This window comes from Mixophyes fleayi, chromosome 2, assembly GCF_038048845.1.
Source record: "Mixophyes fleayi isolate aMixFle1 chromosome 2, aMixFle1.hap1, whole genome shotgun sequence".
NCBI classification, from domain to species: domain Eukaryota; kingdom Metazoa; phylum Chordata; class Amphibia; order Anura; family Limnodynastidae; genus Mixophyes; species Mixophyes fleayi.
In genome coordinates this window covers 75907228-75925382 of record NC_134403.1, presented here as the reverse complement: position 1 = coordinate 75925382, position 18155 = coordinate 75907228, and the positions used below count along the sequence as shown (strand labels likewise).

Here is an 18155-nt window from a genome sequence, read left to right as displayed (position 1 = left end):
AGTTCAGTTAGATCACTGGCTCTGGAACACTGCTGAGAGAAGTGATTGGAGACATAGATCTAGTCTATTACACATACTGTAGGCATACTACATCTCATTAGATGAGTTATAGTCCTGTTAAAATGATCACATAAGTTTAATATGTCAGATCATTTTTAATATTTTAAAAAGGGCAATCACTTATACAAAAACTAGTAGTGACATGTTGAGCTCTGCAAAGTTAATTACATTTTCATTATTATTTTTTATTTCCATAATATGCAAATGAAAAAGACCCAAATTCAGAGTATTATAAAGTGTCACTTTTTTGCTTTTAAAATTGAGATCAGTGCAATCAGGATATAGGGGAGATGTATCAAACCTTAGAGGGGAATTTTTACAGCTGTAAATAGAACCCCAAATAGGCACTGGGGGCGAAGCCAAAATGGCGCAATTCACGAAGCCCCGCCCCCTACACCAATACCCCGCTCCAGGAACTCCTAGACGTAACCAACATAATGTCGGCAATTATGACTAATCAGCTTCTGTCATTTATCTAGCAGAGTCTATAAAATGGCAGAAACTGATTAGTTGCTATGGGCAACACTTCTACTTTATCTCTCTTGAAGGTTTAATACATCTCCCCTGTATATATGGTGCAGTAAACAGAACTACAGTATATAACATGCAGCACTCAGCAGTGCAGTGTGTCTTGAGCTGACAGGGAAGGGAATGTATCCTGTGACTCATGAGCTAAATGATCTAAATGATTGAAAAGATTCAAAAGAGTGAAAAGATTCGAAAGAGTGGAAAGATTCGAAAGATTCGAAGAGTGAAATGAACTAGATGAACTAATGAACTCCAGCCAGGAGAATGACTCATGACTCATAGTCAGTGATCAGCTCCAGAGTCTCACACAATGTCTGAGCACAGCAGTGCCACCTTTGGTAGTTTAGAGGTACTGACTCATGAGTATTAAATGAGAGAGCTGAATAGAAACAAAAGAGCCAGTGTGAATGAGACAGTGAGTGAGGCTGCTGGAGCTGCTCGGCTTTATCTCTAACTCCTCCCACTTGTTTTAGTTCCTGGTGAACTAATCTTTGCCAGAGCTGTGAACTAAATGATTTTGTTCACTTTGAAGATTAGTTCATTTGAACTAATCATTCGTGAACTACCCATCACTAGTATTCTGAGTCACTGCTCTGAACAGAGTTGGGTTGGGAATAATTGCAGAGCAACTCTTGAGAATCGGCAGTTGCTATAAGAGAAGCATAGACATGTGCAGCACATTTCATTAGGGTGTGCACCCAGGCATCATATCCCCACATTTCATATTAGGGTGTGCAGATGAGGGCACCGCTATGTCTCTCGCACTGACACAGCTCATCAGAATGTCGGCGACATGGTAATTTTGCTGACAAGTACGGAGATGGTGTCCAGACTTTTATCTTCTCTGCCATAGTGTCACTTTTAAAATATATATATAATACTTAATATTGATTAATAACAACTTATGTGATATAGTAACACTGTTGAACGTCAGTATTTTTGTAACAAACAGGAAATTCTTTTTAAACCATTTTGTGCATGTTAGAGAACTTGGAGTTCTTTGGCTATGGGACCAGTGGTCCTTTACATTATGTGAAGCCTCATAAATAGAAAGAACAATAAAAGAACATATTTGATAAATAGTTGTTTAATGGTATTTTCACTGACAAATAATTCCCAACACTTTCAAAATATTTCATCAGTCATTTTCCCTGTCGTCTTCACTTTATCCATTTAGATGTTCTGAAAAACAAACAAGAAATACAAGTGTATTGGAGTTCAAAGTCTGTTACTATAGTTGTGAAGAACAACAGTCACTGTACATATCTGTTTTTCTGAGTTACATCTTTCTGGAACGCTGAGCATCACAGGAAATGTTACCACTACTTGTACATTATATGGCTATATAACAGGAAGGAAGAGAAGAAGCAATGGGGAAAAGTGAAAAATGTACAATTACTACAAAATGGAAAAGAAAATGGAAATGAGCGTGGTGGGTGAGAAATCAAATTAAAGTTTGTGGGCCTGGTTCATAAAGCAGCATAAATGGCAATACGTTGCGTATTTTGTGCATAATTACTTTGCACATACCCAGGAACGGACCATACGCCAGAGAACGCAGCAGCTTCCAATTCATCTTTGAGCACAAAGGACCCTTACTACAGCCTATGATTCGAAGGGAGGAACGGGGACAGGACTGGGTGTATGCACGTAGTCAGTGTACAGTAAGGACATGCCAAGCTCAAGCGCACGCAACAGCATTCAATTCAAGTTTTAGGCATTTCAAAGGTAGGTGAAATTCATTTGCACCAGCTACAGGTCTGGTGTAAGTGCCGATTACTAGTGATGACCGCTGTGTATGCATACTAGATATGTGTTTCCAATCAGGAACAACTGTAAAAGTTTATTTTATGTACAGTGGCATTCATAACATCTTAATAAATGTATTTTAAGGGAATTGTTGTTTTTCTTGTTTTTTTTTTAAAAAAACAACTTTTTTAATGTTTTGTCATTAATGACTATATTACTAACCGGTGACATTAGTTGAATTTTTTTTTTCCTGTGCATTCTTTTGTGACTTTATATTCCACACATGTACTGGACGTATCCTGCAGTGTCTTGTCTGTTAGAGCAGAGTAGACCTTGACACGTATCATTATCACTATTTATTTATATAGTGCCACCAGTTCCATAGCGCTGTACAGAGAATATTTGTCATTCAGCCCCTGCCCCATTGGAGCTTACCATGCTGTATCTTCATATTCGCCTCTTGTTGAATATCGACGTTCATATGCCGGGTTTACATGTGCTTTTTAAAAAAGCGCACATTACACACATTGTTGAGGAATCAGGCCTTGTATTTATTGTTCTATTTGGTTTTAAAAAAATGCTTAGCTAATGGATTTCATATATTGTTATCTATTTCTCAGTAAATACTTACGCTGTTGATCCAGGAGATGTAAGCTGACACTCTAGTGAACACTGTGGGCTTTAGGTAAGCATTGCACCCAAGGGAGGACACAAAACTGGCAATACCATGAACCTGGAACACACCACCAACTGCACAGTTCAGAGGTCCACCAGAATCTCCCTATGAAAACACAAAAATTACATTAATTTTTCAACATACATTACTGCTAACCAATTGTAGCCCACCATGCTAGGCTATACATGCCAACTTTTAAGATTTCTCCCCGGAGAAGAAGTCATGTGACATGAGGTAGGAGGGGTCATGGTGACATTGTCGCGTCACCATAGCCCCGCCCCCACTACAAAAAGCCGAAATTCACGGTATTGAATGGAGGGAGCCTAATGATGTGATTAAGTCCCGCCCGCTCAATTCAATGCCGTGAAGTTCGGCAAATGCGGGAGCTTTACCTACTCTTCCGGGAGTCCGTGAGGACTCTCCGAAATTCGGGAGTCTCCCGGGAATTCTGGGAGAGTAGGCAAGTATGCGCTAGGCAACATGTAGGATTTATGTAGACTGTAGCTAAGAGTGTTTAGGGCTGTAGAGGTAAAGGGACCTAGACTTACCATGCATTATTTGAGAGATAGTTAATCTTATGCAGCTTCTCTAGCAGGTAAAACTATAAACCCCCGTGAAGCAGATAATTCTAATTCCTGCAGTCTAAAGTTGAGGTCAGATGTATACACTACACATCTGATTTCAGATTTACTGTCCGAGGGATTGCTGGGCTACAAGTGCAGACCATGAGCTTCCTGTAGCAACACCTTCAGCATCAAGTGTTTCACAGTGAATTGTATGAAAAAAACCCTGATAAACAGCTGTATTGCTATTCCAAAAAAATAGAATATATTTGGGGGCAGACCCGGATTTCTTAAATTTTGAATAGATTGGGGTTCATAAATTTGTGAATGCCTGATTGGGTAAAAACAGTCTTAAAAGGACTAGGGGAACATTCATATGTTTTCTGCACTAACAATGACTGTCTCGGGATATAAACAATCACATTTTCATTGTTAGGACAAGACTAATTTTGACAAACAGGAGTAATAAGGACGCACAAAGTCACCTCAGCTTATTCTTTATCTGATTGTAAAGAAGTATGAGAGAGGCCATTAAGCCGAAGGACTTTAAAAGCATGTGTTGTGAGCTGAATATGTTACTTACCAACAAGGGGTTAAGCCTGGGACGGAATCAGCCAATTGGAACAAGGTGGGAGTGGTTGTGGAAAGAATATATCCAGCAGCAGAAGAGGGAGAGCTTCCTGTTTCCTGGATCCGGATAACTGGCAGCATCAGGCTAAGTGGTTCTTTTATATTGCATTTTCTGTCTTGTCTGCTCCTATATTTCCCTCGCTTCCTCCATCTCCTTTACTCTTCTCTCCTCCTTTTGCTTTATCTTCTCCTTCTTCCCCTCTTTTCAGTTCCTTGTTTCCCCCCCCCCCCTCTCCGTGCCATGGCATCCACCCGGCCCCGCCGTTCCAGGTCTGTCCCCTCCAGGTTTTCCCCCCCTCTGCCTCCACGGAGGCTCCTTCCTCCGTTTCCCGGGCTTCCGCTCCCCCCCCCCCCTTCAACCCAGCGTGTATTGCCGGGTCCGTCCGGCGGGTCTGGGCGGGGGGCGGGGCGTGGTTTTAGCCATGCCGCTGCCGCGAGGGGTCCTCGCGGGGCTGGCACCAGGCGACCTAGGAGGTCCAAGGCGCCGGAGCGGGCGGCTAGGCCGCTTGTTACCGGCGCAGGCCCCAGGAAGACAGGAACAGTTTGCGCTAGGGGCAGGGGATCTCCTTCCCCGGCGCCCGCGGCGCCAGGTCACTTCCGGCCCTGGTTTCCTCAGCCAGCTCCCGCTGCTGAGCTTAGGGTGGGGGGGTCCACAGTTGTTAAAGCAGTGGGGGCAGGGGTTCCAGCTCCCCCTGCCTGTTCCCAGGGGCTCCCATCTCCCTATAGGGGCCTGGGCCCCATTATATTTGACCCCCCTCCTGTTTCCCCATCCATCTCCAGCATACAGGTTTCCGGGCTTCCCGGGGATCAGCCCCACATAAATATGCATCAGGATGTTCTCCCCCTTTTGCCAGCATTCCATGGGGCATTAACGGGCGGTACCCCCCTCCCCCTCCCTTTCCCTCGTTCCAGAGACAGCCCCCCTCCCACCTCATCCCCCCTACTATTTTCCTTGGAATCTTCGGTTAGGGCCGGGATATCATCTAACCAGGCCCCCGGGCTGTTGGGGCCAGCCCCGGTCAGTTTTTCTAATACCTGGGGAGCATTTTCACACCAGGCCCCCCCCGCAGTCCCTTCTGTAATTCGGTCTTCCGGCCCTTCAGTTCCAGCTGGCAGCTGGCCTTTTACACCGGCACCATTTTACCAGCCCGAGGCTGCCAATACTAGCACCCAGGGGTTTCTGCCATACCCCCCCAAAGATTTCAGGCCCGTTCTAGATGGTGTAAGTGAGTGGTCGGCCCCCTATCCTTCCTTGTCGGGTCAGTACCTTCACGTGTATCCTAGACCCTCCTTTTATAATTCCGCTGTGTGTTCTAGTAAGGATCCTCAGCTCCCCCCACCAGAGCAGCCACGGGACCGTAGTCAAAGGGTCCCTCCTCCCGCTGGTTTCTACGGTCATCTCTCGAATGCTTCTCCCTTAGTCACCCCGGCAGAGGTCCCACCTCACGTTTCACACAGTTTGTCTCCCCCGCATGCTAACGTGTCTTCTCATCCAGTGACACAGGTGCAGCTGTCCTCCGCAGGGACTCAGGTGGACGAGGGCGGGGCTACGAGTCTTCAGCTGCGGGGAGAAGAGTCGGTGCAGGCAACAACGCAGCAAGGGGCTCGGCAGAGTGGATCGGAAGATGAGGACGTACCGGGGGCTATTCGGCAGGAGGCACTGGGAACATCCGGTGAGTATGAGGGCTCTACTATATGCAATACACAATACATGTCTGATTCTAGCATTTCAACTACCAGTGCAGAGTCAGCTTCATCTTCCCCTAGGCAGGGTCAGCGCAAGCTGATTAAAATTCTTAACACTCATTTTGGGGGAGCTAAGAGGAAGAGCAGGGACAGGTTAGATACCACCTCTTCCACACCGACAGGAGGACCGCTAGTGAAGTGTGAGAACACAGCATTGTCGATAGGCATTAGACGCAGCATGAGATATAAGATTAAGAGAGGGTATTACGTTGACATATTTGAGCTGACAGCGGACACACAGAAAGAGTTGGCGGCCGCGTGCGCAAGAGGTGGAGTTGGTGAGGATGCGTATAGAAATTTTTCTAACTGGCTAACGGGGTACTGTGTTTTCTCGGCTTGCTATTTGGAAACGAGACCAGATGCAATTATAGACGTTTGGAAATATCTCCATTTAATTAACGAGATGCATAGTTGTGAACGCCCCGGGACCTGGAGGTTGTATGATAAGCTTTTCCGAGAGAAAGTGCACGGCCAACATTATATGCCCCTGGCCTATAAGGATGTAGAAATCTGGATGAGATTGAATAGAGCCCAGATGGGAGGGGTGCACATGGGGTACGGCCCCCCGCAGTCAGCTAGGTTTCAGTACGGGGGGAGACGTGGTGCTCCCCTGTCCTCAAGGAATCGGTGCTTTGCTTTTAACAACTCCTCATGCGGGAGGGGGGAGGCATGCCGTTACAGACACGCCTGCTCCAATTGTAGAGGAAGTCATCCCCTCAAAGACTGCCCTAGGGGCACCGTTGGCGTCGGTAGGGGACGGGGAGGGGCAGGGAGTGCTATCTAAGGCGTTTTCTCCCATTATATTCCCTATCCTTTGTAGGTGGCTGGCTCTTTATCCGGATGCGGCCCAGGCCTCTTTCCTTAGAGAGGGTTTTCGCCTCGGTTTCCGCCTCCCCATTGACAGTGGGGTGACGGGTACCGCCGCCAGGAACCTTCGTTCCGCATATTTACATCCTGACATTCTGACAGAGAAGGTTGGTAAGGAGATAGGCCTGGGACGTATGGTGGGCCCCTTTTCATCCCCCCCCATTCAGGATTTAGTCATTTCCCCGGTCGGGATAGTACCAAAAAAGGCCCCGGGAAAATTTAGATTAATTCAGCATTTGTCTCACCCAGCGGGCAACTCGGTTAATGATGCGATTGACCCTACAATTAGCTCAGTGGTGTACCAGTCTTTCGATGATGCTTTAACTTTAGTTAGGGAGTTTGGCAAGGGAGCGATGATGGCTAAATTGGACATAGAATCCGCTTTTCGCCTCCTCCCTTTGCATCCCGAGTCCTTTAAATTTATGGGTTTTAAAATTCGTAACGAGTACTATGTGGATCTATGCCTGCCAATGGGCTGCTCGGTTTCATGCGCATATTTTGAGGCTTTTAGTTCCTTCCTCCACTGGTGTGTTGGGGCGGGAACTGGACACCGCGGAATAGCTCATTATCTGGATGACTTCCTGTTTATAGGACCAGCCAATTCCCCTTGTTGTAAAGACATTTTGTTTTCGGCACAAGCGCTATTCCGGGTGATGGGCGTACCAATAGCTGCAGACAAAACAGAGGGCCCAGCCACATGCTTGGCCTTTTTAGGCATAGAAATTGACACAATAGAAGGTTGTTGTCGTTTACCCCCTGATAAAATTGTTAAATTACAGTCACTGATTGAAGAAGTTATGTCGTCCTCGTCCTGCTCCTTACGGAAGGTTCAATCTCTGTTAGGCTCCTTCAATTTTGCTTGTCGGGTGATACCTATGGGCCGAGTGTTTTGTAGAAAATTGCAACTAGCAACGTCGGGTTGCCGTAGTCCCCATTCCCAAGTACGGCTGTCAGAGGAAATTAGGGAGGATTTGGTTGTATGGAAACGGTTTCTGGCATTTTTCAACGGTATACGAGTATGGCCAACACCCCCAGTATCCAGTACATCCTTGGACTTACATACAGACGCATCTGGCTCAAAAGGTTTTGGTGCTTTTTTCCAGGGAGAGTGGTGTGCGGCCCCTTGGCCGCAGTCATGGGAGGATGAGGGGTTGGTCCGGAACTTGATAACTTTGGAGTTGTTTCCCATAATAGTGGCTTTAGAGTTGTGGTCTGATCGGTTGCGCGGTAGGAGTGTGGTATTTTGGTGTGATAACCTGGGTGTGGTCCAGGCTATTAACAAGCAGAGTGCCTCATCACGCCCGGCGATTAACTTGTTACGAGTCTTGGTATTGAGATGCCTAGAGTGTGATATTAGTTTTCGAGCACGGCACGTTCCTGGTGTAGATAACCAGATAGCAGACTCTCTTTCTCGTTTTGACTGGCAACGTTTTAGGTCTCTGGCCCCGCATGCCCGTGTAACGGGCTTACAGTGTCCCCCTTCTGTTTGGCAGATGATACGATAGGTATAAAGTGGCTAGCGGAGGCGTCCTTGGCTCCTGCGACTAGAAGGTGTTATCAAGGGGCATGGGAACGTTGGTTGGGTTACCAGGCGTCTTTCAACAGCAGCATCTCAGGTCAGATTCCCTCTATTACGGGCTTTATGTGGAACCAGTATAACGAGGGGGTGTCTAAAGCGAGAATGGGGTCTCTCTTAGCCGGTATTTCATTCATGGCTAGGCTTAATGGTACACAAGATCCCACAAAATCATTTATTATATCAAAGGCTTTGAAAGGTTGGTCTAGAATGCAGCCGATGAAGAGTGACACTCGCCGGCCTATTGACGGCCAAATTTTAGCTAGGCTGGTCGAGGCTTTGCAGAAGCTAGCTATGGATGATTATGAGGCTTTGCTGTTCGGGTTAGCTTTCTCAGTAGCGTATCACGGTGCTTTCAGAATTAGCGAGCTAGTAGCCAGATCCAAGAATGACGTAGGGGGGGCTTTACTGTCTAGAAACGTGATTTTACAACCTAACGTTATGCGCTGTAAGATAGTTAAGTCAAAAACAGACCAGTTAGGCCGAGGTCATTGGTTGACAATGACAGAACAGCAGGGAGCAGTTATATGCCCAGTCATAATGGCCAATAAATTCGCTAGTCTCCGGCCCACGGGGGAGGGTGTGTGGTTAACTCATATGGACAAGACACCGTTAACTAAATTTCAGTTTAACGCCTTGTTGAAACGGGCGATAGGGGAAATAGGTCTAAATCCTGCAGACTATGGTACTCATTCTTTCAGGATAGGGGCTGCCACTGCCGCTGCAGTTGGGGGTGCATCTGTCCCCGAGATTCAAGCACTAGGGAGATGGAGGTCACAGGCATATAAGAAATACATCCGGCCTTATAAGGAGCCTTGAAAGGGCTCTTACTGCACAGTCTTGCATCTCCTCAAGTCTTCAGTTTTCTCTATCGCTTTCATCTTATCTTTTTCTCCTCTATCACTTGGTGACTCAGGGCTGTGCTGCTCGCTGTGTTGAACGGGGGCGTGAAGGGATTTTCTCCCCTTGTTTCCTTGGCAAGGCCTGATTAGTGTGTGTGCCTCCCAGGGTTATAAGGGGTTTTTTACCTTCATGTGGGTTACCAACTTTCCTTTTCATTTGTTTAAGAGTTAGAATAAATTAGTTTTGAGAATAAATAAAATTAAATAAAAATAAATAAGTAAATATTAAAAAAGTGGAACAGGTGTCCCTCATATGGGGAATAAAGGTGTAGCTAATGAAAAGTTTTCTTCCGTGGCAAATACTTCAAGTAAACGGGGGTGGCCCCTCTGGTAAGGAGGGGCTATTTCCAGCAAGAAGGCTGCAGAATTAGAACACGTTTTGTGGTAGTCGTTATGGTTTTTTAGATATGGGTATGATCTGATGAGAATATTTATTTTGTCCTAGGTTCCACGGTGACGACGACGCGAATATGGGTCGTGGGGCATTCGTTTGTTTTTTGGGCAGCGAAGCACAGATTAGCGGATAGGCGGTTCGGTTTTAAACACCCAGTTGACATCAGGTGGTTGGGCAAGAGGGGCATGTTATGGGCGGAGTTGATTCCCACATTGTGTAAGGAAATGGAGGAGCACGGTACCCCCGATATAGTTGTGATTCATCTGGGAGGTAATGACGTGGGTAGAGGAAAATCCCTAGATTTAATCATAAACATTCGTGAGGGTCTTGCACAGATACACGCCCGATGGCCTTCAATAAAGTTTTGTTGGTCTAATATTATTCCCCGGTTGTCTTGTAGGTCATCTATTCCCCCGGCCACATTGATAAGGGTGGTTAAAAAGATTAACGGGTACGCTAGGCAGAACGTTAAAAGCATGCAAGGGGTAGTGATAAGTCATCCTGGGTTAACGGTGGACAGGAGACATCTTTTCAGAGCGGATGGGGTGCATTTGTCGGCAGAAGGAATGGTTTTATTTATAGAAAGTATTTTTTCGGAGTTGAGGGGTTTAGTTTTTTCTTTAGGTGGCGGGCCGCGTGGTCCATAAGAACACACGGCTGTGGTGGGAGAGCATGGCAGTCAGATGGTTGTTAAACATACGGTACGTAAGTGTGGGCAATGTAGCCTTGGTTCCCTCGTCGTTATCAGACTCGTTGATGCTCTAGTAAGGAGTATCAGGTTTTGCCTTGAAAGGGTTTGACCAGTTTTGAGTCCAGAGGGTATTGAGTTAATTTATAGTCGATAGTACCGGCCAATAGATAAGGTTTTAAACCAGGTTGGTGGAAAAGAGACGATCTTCCACAATATTGGTTTATGTTGGTTTAGCTGGCTGCCCTGCTCTTCGCCACCTATATAAAAAAGGTCCAAATTGTTGATAGAAATTTTGATAGATTTTGATAGAAATAAAATAATAAAAGAAAATAAAAATAAATAAAATAGTTTATAGAAAATAAAATAAAAATAAAATAAAAATAAAAATAAAAATTAATAACAAAAATAAAAGGACCTTTTTATTTCCAAACTTAAGTCGGTGTCCGTGTCTTTATTTCATGGTTTCTAAGTATGGTGTAAGGTTAACACAAAGGTGGTTTTACATATGGGGGGGGAATCAACACTATGCATTTTAGTATGAGAGAGGCCATTAAGCCGAAGGAGTTTAAAAGCATGTGTTGTGAGCTGAATATGTTACTTACCAACAAGGGGTTAAGCCTGGGACGGAATCAGCCAATTGGAACAAGGTGGGAGTGGTTGTGGAAAGAATATATCCAGCAGCAGAAGAGGGAGAGCTTCCTGTTTCCTGGATCCGGATACCCACCCACCCGCCCTGTATTAAGTATATCAGGTTTACTTCTTGTCACGAGGAACGAAGGTTAGTGGTGGGAGAGCATGGCAGTCAGATGGTTGTTAAACATACGGTACGTAAGTGTGGGCAATGTAGCCTTGGTTCCCTCGTCGTTATCAGACTCGTTGATGCTCTAGTAAGGAGTATCAGGTTTTGCCTTGAAAGGGTTTGACCAGTTTTGAGTCCAGAGGGTATTGAGTTAATTTATAGTCGATAGTACCGGCCAATAGATAAGGTTTTAAACCAGGTTGGTGGAAAAGAGACGATCTTCCACAATATTGGTTTATGTTGGTTTAGCTGGCTGCCCTGCTCTTCGCCACCTATATAAAAAAGGTCCAAATTGTTGATAGAAATTTTGATAGATTTTGATAGAAATAAAATAATAAAAGAAAATAAAAATAAATAAAATAGTTTATAGAAAATAAAATAAAAATAAAATAAAAATAAAAATAAAAATTAATAACAAAAATAAAAGGACCTTTTTATTTCCAAACTTAAGTCGGTGTCCGTGTCTTTATTTCATGGTTTCTAAGTATGGTGTAAGGTTAACACAAAGGTGGTTTTACATATGGGGGGGGAATCAACACTATGCATTTTAATACAACCATTCCCAAAAATGTTAGACCATGCAAAATAAAATTCCTCAACAGCGCCACCTACCATTCAGTGCTCCCACTCTGCTACCATGCCCTGTGAACTTTACCACCAATGAGAACAAACCCATAGAGTTTCACAATTCATTGTAGACCCCTCACCCCACTCAACCCCAAACCTTACATTTTCTGAGAACAGACATTCTGCAGAATTGAACACTAGTATCCTTGTTTCTGCATTTATCCTCCTGCATTTTTGGTCATATACATAACTGACTGGCCCAGGGAGTGGCCAGAATACAGCAGGTCACGGTTTCTCTACCTGAAGGTGAACCAAGTCAACCCCCTAGCTAGGAGGTGACCTCTTCATGATTGGGGTCTAAGTCCCCAAAATAATTAAGCTACACTCTAACAAAATAGCAAAAATGATCATGCTTACATTGCATCCAGCCTGGACTCCGTTACCTCCAGCGCACACCATTGTGGTTTTGACAGTGCTGCCCCAATAGGAGCTGGTAGAGCAAGTTGCGTGGGCTACCACGGGCAGAGGGGCCTGCTGGAGGATGGATGGCAGAGATCCACCAGCTGCAGATCAAAATGAAAACAAATTACATTAATCTTTGAAATGTTAGACATTACATATATATATATATATATATATATGTATATAGCAAAGGTGAACCAGTCATAGACTGGTATGTGGCTGCCCTTTAATATTAATATGTAATGATGCCATACCGCCAGCATGTTGCCCCATAATGAGACCAGACAGGATCGTACAGCAGTAGTAGTAAAGCCCTGTTGTATGCCTGCAGTAATAGTCAGCAAGTGATGGACAATATTATTCTAGAAGCATTAATAATGGTAATATGCAAGCTAGAGTAGTAACTGTAGTATGCAAACAATAATGCTGTTCAGTAATATGCTAATGGCAGTAATGCCAGCAATATGTCAGCAATTGTAGCATTGACCAGTCATATCGTCATATCTACAACAATAGTAATGCCAGATACTGTAATACACCAGCTGCGGTTTTAGTAATGGCAGTAATACATACTTGCCAACTTTGGCAAGCTGGTTTCCAGGAGATCGAGGGGGGCTCAGGGAATGGCATCATTTGGCCCTGCAACCTAAACAGACATCACAATTTGTAACCAAGTACAGCATAATTACGTGTGAATTGCGTGCTAAGCCCCACCCTCGCCAATTAACTAATGAAGTGGTCAGGAACCAGGAGGCTGTTTATGCTCTCACGGGAGTCCGGAGAGACTCCCAGAAATTTGGTAACATGACAGTGGTTGCAATAATGGCAGAGACAGGGTGCTGTCACTTACTCCTGACACTGTGGTTTGTATAGTCATTCTTGGAGTCCTGTGGGAGATCCAGGGCCTTCCTGACGGTATCTAACGCCACAGGCTCACGGATCAAAGAACAACTATTCTAATAGAATTGTACTTTTGCCTTTTCTCCTCTCACAGCAGCGTTCGTACAATTCAGCGAAAGAGTTGCAAAGACGTTTTTTATATTCTGCAATGTAGCAGATGCCTGAGGGGACCTCTAAAAGGTCAGGGTGGCCAGCCCTTATAAATGTTTTTTACTGACAACTTTATGTAACTGTATCGATGGACAGCTATTTTTACTGACATATTATTCAGTTATACCAAACTGTATCCAAAGGTAGAAAGTAACAGTGGCATCTGGCAGTTTAAGTGTCAGAAAGATGTCAAATTTTTACTGATCTATAGTTTTTCTTTTGCTGACAAATGCTGAAAATATGTCTAATTGCTGCAGGAGGCCCTGGGTCCTCTACAGGCTCAGATGGTTATATTGCTGAATGCAGAACCTTCACCAGACTGGACCAGATTTATGTAAAGTAATATTTGTTTTTCTTTATTAGAAACAATACTTACTGGAGGTCCTTCCCCATCCTGTAATGGTGCAGTCATGATTGTTGGCCAGGACAGCGCCATCAGCTGGTAGGGCAGCCAGTTTCACATAATTGTTCAGGGTGGCACTTGCTGCCAGATGGAGGATGGCAATATCATAACTGAACGGGAACGCACAATAAGAATCAAGGTTAGTCCTCAAACATTTAATACACAAACATTTTTTTGTAATCTGTACGTATTTGTCACTAAACAATAGTATAATAAAAATAAAACTCAAATAATCTAATATGTGTCATCATTTTAAATTTACACAGAATGACTATTTCTTACCCAGCAGCCACACTGTTGGCGTTCCAGTTGGCATGCTTACTGATGCTGGACACAGCAATAATCTGCTCAGTGCCGTCATTCAGACTAAGGTTGTGGTCTCCAAGTGACACACGGAAGGAGACAACCCTGTAAAGAGAAAGATAAGACTGTGCTGGTGAGCGTTGTTGATAACAGCACCGTACACTCTGTCGGTGGCCATTATGTACAGTATATTAAAAGTTAAATATAAAATGTTATCTTTAAATAATAATATTTAAAATGTTTTTGTCTTCCATGTATTATGTTCACTGATTGTTTTTTAATCTTACGATATGAAATGATTATATTTCACAGAGCATGCAAGTTGGCTGTGTGTTGAAATTCAGAATGAAGAGATGGTCACAAACATTGATGAGCAGGCTGAGATTTAGACCTGTGTTGCTATAATTGCAGGTGTATATAAAGTAGATTTTCATTTCTACATTTACCAGTCAGAAAAAAAAGATGTCTTTTGTCAGTATATTACAGATTGATAGCTGTACTACAGTGTTTTATAATATATTCACATGGCTGAGCAGGAGGATAAGCATAAATAGGCCTTACTTCTGAAAAACATTATTCATATCTTTCCATTTTAACCATGTCCAGCTGCCTCTCTAAGATCTCCGCTGGGATATCCCAACACTACCTAAAGCTCATCAAACTGTGTCCCAGTGTCCCTACTCTCTAATATCACTCACGGATGAAAACATCACACTCCCTGTACCACCATGTATGCTGCCTTTGTGTTATTCATGACTACTCTCAGCTTTACTCCAAATATCCAGTCCCTCCCAGTAACATGTCACCTCCTACTTCAAACTATTGCCAAAATACTCCCCTTTTTCACAGGATCTACCAAAACACATATCCATTCTCTCATCATTTCCTGCTTGATTACTGCAACCTCCTCCTTTCTGGCCTTCCCCTCATTAATCTATCCTCACTCTATCCCAAATAAGGGGAAAAATCTTCTATCGCCACTCCACATGTGCTGTCCCTCCCTGCAAATCCCTAAACTGGCTCCCTATAACCCCCAGAATCCAATTTGCCTGCCCTGCTCCACACCCTTGGCACTCCCTACCCCAACTGACCAGACTCTCCCCCAATATTCAACCTTTCAAACACTGTCTCTCTTCACTATAGTCTATCCTGCCCCCAAGTCCTTCTGCGTACTACCAGCTACCATTCCTCTGTCCTATTAGCTCCTGCTGTCTCAATATTACCCTCTCCCTTTAGATTGAAAGGTTTCATGAACAAGACTCTCTACCCTCTGCATATTCCCTTTAAACCTTGTATGTCTCTGTTTTGTTTCTATGTGTGATTTGTTTTTTCTATGATTTGTTATACGGACTGTCATGTACTACAGTGTATTGTGGCACTTTACAAATAAACAATGATAATCAGTAGTTTTGTTCGATCCCTGACCCATGTAAGTCATACGTGTTACCTATCCACGCAGTGAGCAGCAGTCAGCACACGGTTAGCACGGATCAGAGAACCCCCACAGGTGTGGTACCAGCTGCTGCCAGATAGGTACTGAAGAGATATCTGAGTATACAAAATATTGCTATTACTATTAAATAGAAGGTGACAATTTAGTAATAATAATTAATGATAATGAGACAATAATGTCTAAAATTGAATCTATATGTTTATTAAACTTTACTGCCACATCGAATTTCTGAGTTTTATGTTGCTATTTTGTATGTATGTTGTTGTTTCTCAAGGTTACCACTGACCTGCCATGGCCATGCATTAGCTGCAGAGTTTGAGCCTCCTACCACTCTTGAACTGTCTTCTATGAAGCGAAGATTGTCAGAACATTGTCCTATGAAAGAAAGAAGGAAACTATAGACAAGTGCAAGAACTGGATTTTCACAACAGTTAGCATCTTCAGCTCTCACTAAATGCATATTCTGTGTTTATGCATACACTATAAATATGTGTCTGTTTTTTAAAAAAATACACAAAACATTTATATATATATAATTATTATAAAATAATAATTATAAATTTTTTTATATTTAAATCAGTTAGTTCTCCTGAGCATAGGGATACCAAAGATGTGCTTTATATAAGAACTGATAACATTGTATGGTCCAGGGGTAAAGGGTTGCCTTTTATGTTTACTATTTTATCCTCCCAATCAAGGCAATCAGCTTCTGTTTACTCCTTCAGCACCCCTTGAACGCTCAGGAAGTGTTTTTTTTGTTTTTTTTAAGTATAATCTGGTTTATAATGGCATTTATTACAATTATATTTTGGGTGGACTTTTTATTCCTTTGTTATTTCTTAGACTATTCTATAGTGGCCATTTTGGTAATGTACACATGATTTGGAGTTTGTGGTGCTAATCTGTAGTGCAGTTATTTATTTTAATATAATATATAGTTTAACACCATTTTAAGGACAATATGGCTCCACTTTGTACACTGTTATTGAACAACCCTCAAAATGATTATTATTATTCGTATAATTATACTGCTGAGGCACATACTGTAGATGGAAATAAATAATAGGAATAAGATTCTAGAATCGATACACTCAATTGTTCCACCAAAACAAAGCAAGGATTGGGTTTAATGGGCAGAGTAAACACCATGCCACTTAAGTGCACCTAATTTATTATACATGCTGCAAAGTAAAACATGCAGGATATCTACACCTCATATACAGTAATAAGGGAGCTTACCACACAGGACCAGAGCAGCTAGCACGAGAAGCCTCAACATCTTGAATAGATAGTGGATACATTCATAAAAGGTGGAGCTTTTATATAGCCCAGGTAACAGGTACTGGGAATTCTTTAAGATCTGGCAGATGCTGACATGCTTATTCTTGGTCATGGAAAAGTATCATTACTTTTACAGCGAGGACAAAGTAGATAATTTTAGATGTGGTAAACATAGAAATGATGTAGTAAGAATAAAGTTCATTTTTTAAAATGTGTATCCGAGAAAGGACTGTTCAAAGTAATGTGTTACCACCAAGTCAGTCTAAACAAGAATGTCCTATGTTGAAATGTTTTATGAAAATATAAGCAACTAGCTGAAGTACCCGGCATTGGGTTTGAATCTTCAAGTTATTAATAAGTTGGATGTGACTGTCAACATTTTAAAAATAATTAGCAGCTCTTCCAACACACCCATGAGGTGGCTGCCCAGTGTCATTTTTGTTTTTATATTAAACAATATCCAAATCCATCCAGTAGATGGCCCAGAACAGGCACCCCGGATCAAAGTTCTGCTCAGCGTACACCAGCATGTGGTTCAACCAGGACCTCAACCACCTAGCACGTCTTCTGGCATCCAATGTTACCAGTCTGTGAAGTTTTCGTTCAAATGCATCCAGTGGAAGGCTCAGAACAGGCTCCCCAGGTCAAAGTTCTGCCCAGTGTACACCAACAGGAGGTCCGACCGGGACCCCAACCCCCCTAAAACCTGGCCAGGATCCAACTGGACCAGTTTGCATTGGTTTCATCCCAATTGGTGCAGGTGTGTTCGAATGCGTAACTTTGTGCCCATTGATTCTGCAGAGCAGTTATGAGGTCAGGCACTGATGTTGGATGAGAAGGCCTGGCTCGCAATCTCCGTTCCAGTTCATCCCAAATGTGTTCCATGGGGTTGAGGTCAGGACTCTGCGATCCAGTCAAGCTCTTCCACACCGAACTCATCAAACCATGTCTTTATAATCCTTGCTCTGTGCACTGGGGCACAGTCATGTTGGAATAGAAAAGGGCCTTCCCCAAACTGTTGCCACAAAGTTGGAAGCATAGCATTGTCCAAAATGACTTAATATGTTGAAGCATTAAGATTGCCCTTTACTGGAGATAAGGGGCCTAGCCCAAACCCTGAAAAACAGCCTCATACCAGTATCCCTCTTCCACCAAACTTCACAGTTGACATAATGCAGCCAGGCAGGTAATGTTCTCCCAGCATCCACCAAACTCAAACTCGCCCATCTTACTGCAAAACAGAGAAGCGTGAGTCATCACTCCACAGAAAACATTTCCACTGCTCCACAGTCCAGTGTCGGTGTGCTTTTGTCACTCACCGGACCTCTGGACCTAGAACCAGGTCACACCTCTCTGCCGGCGCCGGTGCAGCGCCGCGGCCGTCCACCCTCTTGAGTATACTTCTGCGCATGTGCAGACCAGAAGGAACTTTATAACCTTTCCTCACGTTGTATT

General features: G+C 43.6%; 1 protein-coding gene across 1 annotated transcript; it reads right to left on the bottom strand.

Annotated features, from left to right (window-relative positions):
• Positions 1-1679: 1679 nt before the first annotated feature.
• Positions 1680-16698, bottom strand: LOC142141149 (chymotrypsin-like elastase family member 1). Its single transcript, XM_075199306.1, has 8 exons — positions 16659-16698; positions 15706-15794; positions 15414-15514; positions 13946-14071; positions 13637-13773; positions 12166-12311; positions 2969-3118; positions 1680-1770 (listed from the first exon to the last, which is right to left on the bottom strand). The coding sequence occupies exons 1-8, from the start codon at positions 16696-16698 to the stop codon at positions 1762-1764; spliced, it is 798 nt and encodes a 265-aa protein (XP_075055407.1). The 3' UTR covers positions 1680-1761.
• Positions 16699-18155: the final 1457 nt, after the last annotated feature.